The sequence below is a fragment of the Ammospiza caudacuta genome, chromosome 6, assembly GCF_027887145.1.
Source record: "Ammospiza caudacuta isolate bAmmCau1 chromosome 6, bAmmCau1.pri, whole genome shotgun sequence".
NCBI lineage: Eukaryota > Metazoa > Chordata > Aves > Passeriformes > Passerellidae > Ammospiza > Ammospiza caudacuta.
The window spans coordinates 10,117,623-10,130,129 of NC_080598.1; the positions used below are offsets into that span (position 1 = coordinate 10,117,623).

General features: G+C 42.6%; 1 protein-coding gene across 3 annotated transcripts in view; it reads right to left on the reverse strand.

The window, feature by feature from the left end:
• Window positions 1–12,507, reverse strand: part of NAV2 (neuron navigator 2) — a 203,492-nt gene that overhangs the window by 53,460 nt on the left and 137,525 nt on the right. For all 3 annotated transcript variants that reach the window (XM_058807864.1, XM_058807865.1, XM_058807863.1), the window contains one exon: window positions 206–344. In XM_058807864.1, coding sequence (XP_058663847.1) covers window positions 206–344 — 139 coding nt within the window. The remainder of the gene's footprint in view (window positions 1–205; window positions 345–12,507) is intronic.

A 12,507-nucleotide genomic window follows, 5' to 3' on the forward strand; every position in this document is an offset into this window, starting at 1 on the left:
AATCCTTTCTTCTATTCTTTTAGTATAGTTTTTAATATAATATACACCATAAAATAATAAATCAGCCTTGTGAAACATGGAGTCAGATCCTCATCTATTCCCTCAACCAAGAACCCCTGTGAACATGGGCACATAAAACAACTACACCTCCTGCACAGAGAAAACAACAAATACCCATGTTAGCTGACTAAAGCAAGGGTCTCACCTGTGCATCTAAGTTCTTGCGGGAGGAGGCAGGAGTGTTGGCATAGGAGCTGATGGAAGAGCTGGTGTTAATGTCATCCGTGCTGAGATTGTCTATGGTGTCACTGATCCCACTGCTGACAGAGCTGCTGTCGTCCCAGCTGGAGAAAAAGCACAGCAGAGGGACAAAACAAGGGTCAAAAGACAAGACATCATTCAGAAGGAAGACTGTATTATTTCTACAACCCTTAGCCCACTTGTGGTGCCAGAAAGGCCAGGCCATGCTGTCAGCAAGCCAAGACACCAGTGGCACAGCTCTTCCTGACTCAGCTGAAACGTGTGTCTTTTCTGCTGAAATCCAAAGGAGTGGCATGAAGGAATATTAGCAGGGAATTTTTTCCTGGGGGGTGGTGAGGCCCTGGCACAGGCTGCCCAGAGAAGCTGTGGCTGCCCCATCCCTGGAAAGTGCCCAAGGCCAGGCTGGATGGGGCTCTGTGCCACCTGGGATAGTGGAAGGTGTCCCTGCCATGGCAGGGGGGTGGAACAAGATGATCTTTAAGGTCTCTTCTACCCAAACCATTCTGTGATTGTGGGATCTCCAAGTACCCACAGCACTGACTTGCTAAACTGTAACACACAGGTGGAACTTAAATGCAAGGAAAAAAATTCAGCCTGAAGCAACCTTTTGTACCCGGGTGGTCCACAGACCTGGATCTAACATCAACAGTATCACCAGCCTCAAAGAACTTTAGCAACTGCAAGTTCAGTCCTTCAGATGGCAAATAACCCTCCTGAGCTTCACTGCCTTCTTCAAGGAGAGCAACTCCTCAGGACTACCTTCTCCCAGCATGTGATAGCTTCAGCATTTCCCAGTAAATTAGAAATGTCTCACTGCAAGTTTAGGGCAAACAAAACACCAACAAAACAAAAACAAAACCAACTAACCAAAAAACCAACCAACGAAACAAAAAAAGACCTTGCTGGAATCAATTTGAGTGCTAGAACAGAAAGACTCAAAATGATCTAAAAATGGAGCCAGATGCTCCAATTTGTAAAATGCCTGTAAAAGTTAGCTGCTCTAGGAAGAGATTTATATACTGGCTTACAAGAGCTCCATCTCCAAGAACAATGAAGCTGGGACTGAAATATTACCCTGGAAGGAGCTCTATGAAGCTATTTCAGTCCACTGGATAACTATTACTGGAAATCTGGAAATGTAAATACACACACATATATATATATATATATACATATATATCTCATAGGTCATTTGCAAAAGGTTAAGAGCTCATCACCTGGCAGCTCTCTAGCTATTTATAAACCTCAGCTTCAGATTTTGGGAGCTCCAGACTCTCCTCCCTGTTGCATTTCTGTTTGCTTTACAAACTTGTAACAAAGACACTGCAGAGAGCTTTCTGGCTGGGCAGTGAAAGCTTTACTCACAAATGAATATACTGAGCAGTTAACATTTGCATTTAAACCTGAACTGTCTTAACCTGTGATAAGAGAACTGTGCAAAGAAAGGCAAACTACCTCTGTTTGCTTGAACTTTATTCATAGCTTCACCACTGACTTGCTATAGCCTTTCTACATAAACTTTGTCAGCTTTGAAATGGAAAGCATTTCATTTTTTCCCACTTAGCACTACAAAACACCTTCCCGCATGACTTTTGATGTTGCTTTAACAATTTTAATTGCTTTTTCTTACTTGGGAGTGCTATGTTGACCCACACCTGGCCTTTAAGGGACCTGAGCACAGCCTGAAGAGCAGCACAATTTGCTGAACCACAAATGAGTGTGGCCACGGGGACATCCTGCCCTGCATGTCACAGGAAGGGTCACAGCTGGCAGCTGCTCCTTGCTGACAGCTCTGCTCCTAGGGAAGGGCTCATCCATGTGTCAGCACAGCCAGTTGTGCCCCTTCTCCCACATCCCTGCGGATGAGCAACAGCTCCAGCAAGGCAGGAAAGGAAACTTGGGGTGCTCAGCCACAGCTCTGCTGGGACAGGGACAGCAGAACACACTGCCGGCCCCTGCCACGGGCTCTTGAGGGAGCCCTGGGGTCACATCTCCATCGCCCTTCACATCTCCATCTTCACTGCAGCCAGCCCTGGCTGACCCTCAGGAGTGTCCCAGCCACAGGACGATTCCCAAGATTTCCCAAAGGCTGTTGGATAAACCTGCAGACACTCCAGCTCTTGTGACTGGAAAGGAACGCTGCAGTCTGCAGTGTTGCTGATGCTACAATTCAAAGGAAAGAGATAATTTTTCCCCAGATTCGCCTTCACCTGGAGAAAAGGTGCAATACAAAATAGAAATCCACGTTAAAATAAAATTCACAATGTGAGACCTCCTGAATCTGAGAAAGCCAGGCAAGCAAATTTCACACACCAGTTTTATTTGCTGTTTTGAAAGATCTTTTCCAGCATAACTGAATGAAAGATGTGCTGCCCTTGCCAAGAAATGTTAGGGGGGGGATTGAAAATCTGGAAAAGGATTGAAAGATTTTTTTTGAAGCACTTTTTAATTTAGAGTAGGCAATTAAATATCACAAGGCAAAATATTGGAAGCCATATTACTTCTAAATTTCAGTTCTGAAAACAGGTCCTTTAACTGGCACTTATTTCTCTTTCCAAACCTATCACATAAAGCATTTACAATTCCTACGTAAGTCTACAAATAAGGTACCAAAATAGTTAATAGAATCACTGAATAAAAAAATATGCTTCTTGTTTTCCACAGTTTTGTGTAGCAATGAACTTATTTTCTATTTCTGAACCTATAAAAAATAACAATCATAACAGTAATAATATCATCACTGCCAATGCTTTCTGTGTTTAATAGTTTCGTTTCCTTCTTATGGAGATATGGCAGAGGGCAGAAAAAATATTAAATACAATAATTTTTCTCTGTGTGACTCCTAGTCCCATCCTCATCATATAGGAACTGAAACATTTCATTTTTGAGCACTCCCAATTCTTAAACTACCATAGGCCCCAGTTAATCAGCACCTAAAGAATGTGTTTAATGTTAATCATAAGCACTTTTTCTGCCATCAGCCAGTCCTGTTGGCTTCAGTTGGGCAATCTAAGGCATTATGAAAATATTTGAGTGCCCTTCTGAACTGGGACATGTGCCTGAGGACAAAGGTAGAAGCATGCACCTGAATACATTGACGTTGTGGCTTCCCTTCCTGGGTATCCTGGGCTTTAGGTCCTTTATATTCTGGTGGAAACTATTAAATATGAACTATTCCAACTCTGCGTTTTCAAGCTTACTAATCTGTTAGTAAATTTAAAAAGATTAGCTGTTCTGAGGTCTGGAGATAGGTGTCTGGATAGACTTTGGGTGCCACAAGCCAAGCAGCACAGCACTGGTGCCCAAGCTGCTCTGACAAGGCAGGATGTGCAAACCCACATATCTGCCTAAACCCAGAGAGCTTTATTTAACAAATACCACTTCAGCTCAGTCTCTAGCTAGAGAAAACAACAGCATGTAAGAAAACATGGAAACACCTTAAGAAACCAAAAATAATTTTGTAAACCTACATAAACAATGACTGATGCTGCCCTTTGGAACAGCACCAGAGAGGGCTGGCAGAATTCACTGAACTCTGTAAAATAAATGCCAGTGCAAGCCACTTCATGAGCACCCAACACAGACAGCTCCAAAGCAATGCAATGAACCCACACATCCTGGTTAAGGCTCCTCCAGGGGACAGGACCAGTCACAATCTGAGACTTTTGTTTCAGCTGCTCCTGAAACCACCCCAAGCCCTCCATGTAAATCAGCTCATTTTTACCTGGATCCGGTGCCTTGATGGTTAAAGTCAAAAGTGAGGAAGCAGAATGGGGCATCTAACAGCTCTAATTATGGTGCTCTTGGCTCCCAGAGCCCAGATAGCATCTTTGTAATTTACCTGGTGCAATTAAAAATTTCTGATGTCAGCAAAAGTCTACTCAACCCTAACCTGAAGCTGAAATGTTTGGGTTTTCCTTTCTTTATTTGATCAATCACCTGAAACTTTACTTTCATTACTGAAAACTGCAAATTAAAAAAAAAATTAAAATCTTAAAAGTGTATTATATATGAAAATTATACAACCACCCACTTGAAACCCACCCCTGCCACCACTTAAAAACTGCCAGGGTGCTGGCTCCTGCTCTCCATGAAACCAAGCACCCCAAGCAGCTTCCTGAGCCTTCCCTAACCCAGCCCTGCTACTGCACATTGCCCTAGGCAGCCCCAGATCACTGCTCCAAGCTGCTTTTTCAAACAGCTTTGCAAAGCTCTTAGGCTCAGACTTGTATTTTTCCACAGTCTATCAGCACTTTTCCATCTTGCATAATCACCATCCACACAATTGGCTCTCCTCTGTCAACCTGGACAGCAGAGAAGTCATTCTGTGTCCCTCAGGACAGCCCCTCTCAGTGCAGAAATCTTCCCCCTTTGCAAAGGGGTCATTAAAATCCTTCTAAATAAAGCTATTGTTGAAGCCTGAAAATGCACCTTTCTCTACGGATGGGTGTGGAGTTTAATTTTGTTGGATCTTCACTCAAAACCAAAATTACAATGAGCTGCTGAAAAATACATTTGTCCAAGAAAGGGCCTTGGGGGCTCTACAATATTTCAAGTGGAAACATGGCAATTATCCTCTTCTATTTAAAAATTTAACTATTTATGAGTTGATAGGCCAACAACAACAACAACAACAAAGATCAAGGTACAAAATGATTGAAAATTCACAGCATCTTCAAAGATTTAAAAGGAAAAATTCAATGTTCTATAACATGAGACAGTAAATACCACAGCTTCCACTGTTTTCTCCTGGGATTTCCTACAGCAGTGAGAACTGGGCCAGAAACCCAGAAAGCACACACAGACCTTTGCACAGCTCTCCTTTCAAACTGTTCTGAAACAGAAACATAACCACTTGCAAAAGAATGGATGGAAATCTACCTCAAGAGAAGTTAATGTAATTAATGTGTTTTACACTGCTATTAATCACCCACCTCCCCCATGTCTCCAGTTTCTCTCTTCTTACATCCCACTATAGGTATTTTAACATAAACCACTTTGTTTCTTCCCAAAAGTGGAGCCCAGGGACAGGACTGTTACCTAAGTCAGACCAAGAAAAGCAAAGCAGGAAAAAAGAACACAGAGCAGTTCCAGTTGTTCTTTCTGGAGCAGAATCTAATCCTTTAAGAGACATTTTTTTGGTGCAGAGTTGAAGTGCTGGAAGTGTGCTGTGAGCTACTCAGACATTTTCATGTTTAGTGACTATTGGGGTTCCTGCCAGCAAACTGAACTGCAGCTCTCTGTCAAGCTCTGTTTAGAATTCATCCAAGATAAGGTTTCAGGATTTACATTTAAAATACCTATTTGTAAAGGGAATAACTCACAGAACAAAATTATTCAGTGTTGAAAAATTTGGCTAAGAAAAGATTTGGAGAAGCTAAAAAACTGCAAATGCTCTTTTCATTTAATCTTCTTAGATCAGTGCTAATAACATTATAAAAATAACACTAGATTTTATTTTGTCCCTTAAAATCTAACCAGGAATTTGACCAAGCCATTGACAAACTTGAACACGGCTGAGAGCACACACACACAAAGGACCTCCTAAAAATCCGCCTGATCTCAAGGAGTTAGAAAACCCTAAATGTTCATGAATTGATTTGACTTTCCACTGAAACTCATCACATCCTGCTCTGAAGCTGAAATTCCAAAGGTCCCTTCTTCACCTAGACCTTTGCTCCACGGCTGGCTGGGGTCAGCAGCCAGCACAGCTCCATTCAGTTGCAAAAGGCCTGACTGGTGGAACTCGTTTTTTTGGCCATTGTTCACAACCAGGGCTCCTCTGGTGCCTCCACAGCCTCGGGGAAGGGGAGAAAAGCAAGGCACTGCATGTGGCCCAGGTGCTGGAGGAGCTCCCAGCTCAGTCTGCACAATTTACTGTACAAAACTACAACCAGCTGCCTGCCAGCCCCTTTTTCTTGCATTCACAACCCATAAACCGTATTTTCCCAGCTACTATTCTGTCTGAGGACTTGCTGTGTTTGTACAGCTGTTTACAGAGCAGCTCTGCACTGGGTGCACCCCTTGGCCAGCTGCACCCTCACCTCCCTGCTTTGGAAGCCATGGGAGTGATGCTCATCATCCCTGCCCATGTCTGTGTCACTAGGATGACTCCTGAGGAAGCTGGAAACAACATCAGGGTCTTCTGTCACTGACTTAACAGGTCAGTGTTAAACCTCAGTCATCACCTAAAAAAAACGTGCTTTGTTTGTTCTGCCTTTGTTTCCATGACAGTAAGAAGTGCTGAGAAAGTCTTCTAATCCAAGTCAGAAATCCTCGCTTACATACAAAGCCTCGGGTGCCTTCCAGACCAGAAATCCCTGTGAAGTGCCCATGACAGCAATGGACTGAACAAACCAGGGGTGAGGCCAAGCCCAGAGCTCTGTGCACTCAGGGATGACTGCCCCAGCTCCCTGCAGCCCCCAGGGTGAGGGATGAGGGGATGGGGAGGAGGCCCCTGGCACAGCCCTGGGTGTGGGTCACCACTGCAGTGTGCCTGCAGCTCCTCTCAGCCAGGTCCCAGCCCAAACACTCCTCACCCCAGGCACACAGAGCTTTCTCACCCAGCCTCACAAACCAGTACTTTCCTCTTACTACTTACTTACATCTCCCCCAAAAGCAGGCAGAGAAGGTGGCCTGCCCAGGGGATGGAGAGCTGTGAAAACCAATGACTTGGTTGTGCAGGTTTCTCACTATTTACTTTTTTCTTACTATTCACTTACTTCTCCCCCAAAAGCAGATACTCTGGGTCACATCACCTCCACGTACAAAGACACAATTTAACACTTAAAGAAGGGGGAAGCATCCTCTGAACACAGTGACAGTTTCTGACACCCACCTCAAGCTCCTCCAACCCTGGGCTGAGCTGGTGAGAGCTCAGCAGCTCACCAGCACTCACTGGTACCTGGCAGAGGCTCCAAAACATAATAAAAACAGGGTTAAACACCGAGAAGAAAAAGAATAGATTAGATAAATTCTTACAGGAATGATGGAACAAAAACATGGCTCCTTTTCTTCCCATCTTCTTCTAATCCACCCTAACACTGTAACTCCACAAATCTTTCATGTCTGCAGACTGTAACCCCAAGCAAGAAACACACAGGCACAAACTGAAGACAAGACATATATATGCACAAAACCTCAAAGCAATTCTGCTTTCCCCTGCTCTTCTACAAAAGCTCCTTCATAAATTGACCACTGCCAAGACCTGCGCACAGCACAAGTGATTTCACACCTGAGAACTGCTCCTGTCTCACAGCAGCATCAGCTGCAGCTGAGCACATGGAGACAAAGATAATGCACACGGCTGTCCCATCAGGAAAAAAGGAGAAAAACATCAGAAATTGTCTTTCTGAAGGCATGACAGCCTGCTGAAATACGCCTTAAAATAAATGCTGAACTTGGCAATAAAAATGTGTTAATTTGATCACAGGGCACGGCACCATCACTCAGGAAACCAAACCACTGAAAAACAACAGTTGTTATCCCACCAGTGATTTACAGAACAAACAGGCACATAATCAAGTCTAATGTTTTATTCTTTGCTGCTGGGAAGATGTCAGCTACTACCAACCCTGGAAGCAGTTTTTGTCCTAGCAGAACTGCAACACTCTGGATCGTAACTCCTGGTTCATGGGAGCCTTTAAAACTAGGCTCATTTGGAAGGAACTACAAAAAGGAATGAGATCTTACAACCTTACTCAGACAAATGAGGAAGCCAGCAGAAATTTGCACAGGAGTGAGAATAAGAACTGGATATTATGCACTAAAAGCAAGTGCACTCTGGGCTGGGATCTGGCCTGAAACAGACTCACACACGCCTTTGTTTCCTTGCAGGGTGAGCTCATTCCCACAGAGGCTCCTCCTTTGCACAGAAACCAGACTTAAGAGTGCTAAAATATAACAAAGCCCCATAGTTTTCTGAGGCTAAAAGCCTGAAACACTAGTGGAAAGATAGCCAGCTAGATTGCAACCTTTGAGTATCAATAAACCTCACAGAATCACAAAATGAAGGCAGAAAAAGCAGACACAGCAATAGCTGTCAGTCCTCACATAGGAAATTTTCTACCATGTTATTCAAATATTTGCAATCTATTAAAAATGTATTGATTTCATGCAGCATACAGAGATTGAAAAGAAGCAGGGCAGGGAGAAAGCTGCTCAGATTTATCCATCATCCAATGTGTTTCCACTGCCACCAGTATTTGCAGAGATAAACCTCCTTACTCAGAGGTGCAACACAACACACTCCCGTGTTTCCAAAAGTGCACAAAATCTCTTACCTTGCAATATTCCCCAACCAAAGCACTTCTCCACCTTGCTGCCCATGAAGAACTCCAGGAAAGGGGCTCAGATTTATTTTGCAGGTTGATACCTTCATTAGGCTACCATCCAATGCCCCCCCTTAAATAAACCAGCCTGTAACTTGACTATCTAGGAAGAAACTTGGAAAAAAAAGTTGGAGCAAGGTTGTTTTTCAACAGAGACCTCCACACGAGCCAGCAGCTCTGAGAGACACTGCAAAGCACAACCCAGCTAGAAGGTGATCATCAGAAACTTCCCCTGGAAAGAAATCTGATCCCTCAACAAGATTAACCTCTGAAGTGCTGGAAAAGCAGAGGTCAGGGCTCAGTGCTGGCCCTGTGTGAAAGCTGGGAGCTGAGGGGCGGCCAGGCAGGTCAGGAACCCCGTCCCACCAAGCAGCAGCTCCACCAGCAGCCCTGCCCTGGGGGTGCCCAATGGCACCAGTGATCCCAGCTGGAAGATGAACTCCTCCGAAAGCATTTCCCCACTCTGCTCCACAGAGGGGTGCAAACAACGGGACTGCTGAAGCAAGTATTGTGAATGTAGCAGCAGACATACCTAAAATGTTTTAATACAAAAGATTTGGAACACTGGTAATTTTTTTAATTTTTTTTTTTTTTTTTAATGCGGGGGGAGTGGTGGTATAGAAAAACATTTTCAGTAAGAATGGTAAAGAAAACAGCAATTTATCCACTGGTATCTCCAGTTAAGAACTTAAGAAACTGAGACAAGATATGTAATATTAATCTGACTTTCCTTTTTTTAGCACTATAGAGCAAGGGGGGCTTATTATTTCCCCTTATTTCAAACAGAATAGAGATGGCTATTTAGAAATGTGAGGTTGATAAATCTGGTGGTTAACATTCAAAATTCTTATTTTAGTCTAATATTTATATTTTCTGACAGGATTCTACCAAGACCTCTGCATTCTGATGAACATGTGGAATTTTTTAGATTTTTTTTTTCTAGTATGGGAAATCACACCAGCTGAGTAGTGTCAGGATTTCTGTTGCCAGCAAGATCACCTGCAAGGGATCCTGTTCTGGAAAGGAGCTGGGAAGCATTTAGGATGGAGAAAATGGACAAGACATGATGCTGTTGCCTTAGCCTCACCTGAAGAAAATCGTGGATCATTCAGCCCAAAACCAAAAAGAAAAGTAGGAAGTGAAAAGTCAACTACACCATTATAGATTTATTAACTCAGCTTGAGTACCCTTGTCTTAAATGAAACATACCTTTCAGCACAACACTGCAACGTTGGTTGAAAGAGTTAAAATGCAAGAATTCAAAGGTTATAAAACAAAGACTTTGTGGAGATACTCTGCTGCCAAAACCTTCAAATAAATGAGTCTCAGTCTGAGCTTGCCTTCTTACACTGGAGCCTGTATTTTAGTGGCTACTGTGTAACTATGGCAACACAGAGGACGGGTAATTTAGAGGCTGGTGGATGTGACAACTTGCAATTTTGAACAATGCTAATAATAAAAGTGGCTTGGGAAAAGCATCTTTTAACACAAACGTTTGTGGTTCAAAATTAAAAAGGCCTGTTCACCTAATTTTCAAAATTTTTAGATTTTTTTTTTCAGCCGGATGATTACCTATATTATGTTAGTCTGATGATTAAAAAAAAGGTAGTAATATGACTCTTGTGCTTTTTGGTTCATCTGCACCTTAGAGTGCAGCCAACCCACCCCCTCTGTGATGTGCAAATGCAAAGCTGCTGATGTCACATCTTTGCTGAAGATTAGACAAGAATCACAGGGCTTTTTTAAAATAAAGCTATGTATTGCCCATAGAGAAAGAGGGAGAAGGTCCTCATGGAATGTTATTTCTCCTTTTTTTGCCTCTGGTGCATTCTAACCACTACCCTTTATCAAAGAATCCTGCAAACTGCTTCTCATTCTTTATTTTAATTGCTGAATAGTGAGCAGAAATAATGCTCAGAGATATGACAGGTACTTAAAAGAACCACAACTGCAACAGTAAAGCTTTCTATTCTTCCCTAACACCCCTCCTGTCCTTCTTTCACAAGTGATGTTTCTCAATTATCTGCCCATGCAGTTGTACAGGAAATTAGGGACTGACCCACTGCTAATGGCAAGTAAGAATAGCCAGAAATACTCAATTTAAAAAAAAAAAAATCAGATCTGAAATTGTAATCTAGGGGAAAAAAAAATCAGGACACTGCATCTGTTGAATCACCAGCTCCAAATAAAGCCAAATTCACAACATTAAGGAACAGCACTGTACTAACATCCATCTACAGCCCCATTGTCCTTCCACTGCCAAGGAGGGATTCTGCAATGTAATACCCATAAGGCTAAATGCAGAGGGATACTTCCAGATGAATTTTACATGTAGCAATAATCACAGTTTTATGGGTCAGGAAGTTCAGAAGATTAGTGTGTTATGGCTGCAGTGCACAAAAGCGTTTGTGTTAGAAGTTTCACATAGCAATGGGGTGAGATAAGCTGTGAACAGCTTCACATCAAGTTCTTTTATGGTAGTTAAAGTTGGGGAGAAGTAAAGAGACCCCACAGTATTGATTTACCTAAAGAACAGCTGCTCAGAAAAGGCTGCAAAGTGTCCTAATATCAATGCCATAAAATCACTGCACCTCCAAGCCCTGGTTCCTTCCCCCACTCCCGTGTGCTATTGCCATTAACTCAGGCACAGCTGTGACCCTGGGCAGAAGGGAACTCACTCTGCTTGCAGCACAACAAAAACTTATCACAGAAATGCCTCATTCCATTTCATTTGTGAGGGCCCAAACCCACAATTACAGGTTTGCATTCTAGGTTAAGGCAGCTCAAATCTTGCTGCATTTCAAATACTCCCTTGGAGAACGCCAGAATGCCTGAAAACTGTGGGTTTATTGCAATACATCAAATCCTTCTTGTTTTTGTTCCTCAGTAGCTGAGATTTGTCAGTTAGAACCTTATTTGATAACTGGAATGATTACAAAAGTAACACGAGCAGCATTTAAAGACATCCCACTGCAGAGTCCTTGGAACCTGCTGGATAATGTGTGGCATGAGGCATCTGCCACATCTTGCCTGGAAGAGACTCCATCACCACTGGGTAAACCAATGTCTTAAAATAATCTCTACAGCAATTTTTTAATATTTGTTTTTCACTTCTTTCTTCCTAAAGGACATTAGGATTTTTTTAATTTTAAAAAAACCCCAACATTTGTAACAAAACGTATTCTGAACAGACTCAAACATGCTTTTGAACACACTTCTATCCTTTGAAGCAGAGCACATGGAACAAAAATACACCATTTTAGAGCACTTTCATTGATTATCTGCATGAGAAAATAAAAGCAGGACTACAGCAGCACTGCTGCACCATTACAACTCTTACACACCATACTACAGGGCTACAACTCTACGTAACTACCTAAACAAATGACCTTTGCATTAAATTAAATGTTTAAAAAAATCAAACAAAAACAACAAAGAAGCCCAAACTCACTGAACTGGTGTGTAATTGTTAATCCTAGGAAGGTATTTCTACCTAAAATCAGAGGAACACTGGCAGCAGCATAAACTCTCAGGAGGAGGTATAGTAGAAAATAAACTCTAGCTGCTACACCCATGTGGGTTTTCAGTTAGGTTCCAAAGGGAGCTTGGAAGACAGGAAAAGTAGGACTGGAAAATGAAGCTTCATTTTGAATTCCTCTTATTCTTCAGAGGCACTGAGTTTGCAGACTGACCGGGATATGTGCTCTGAAACACTCCTCACATCCTTAAATCTCAATGGGAAGAACCCTCTGTTGCCTCAGGCTTTCCTGAGAGCAGATAATTACATTATGGTGGTGCTGTGTGGATTTATTTATTTTTATAAGTGAGCACATGAAGTGCAGTGTACTTTGGGCTTTTGTTTAAATCACTCAGATGGCATCACACAGAAGAAAGTAAAAAGGAACCATCAGTGAGT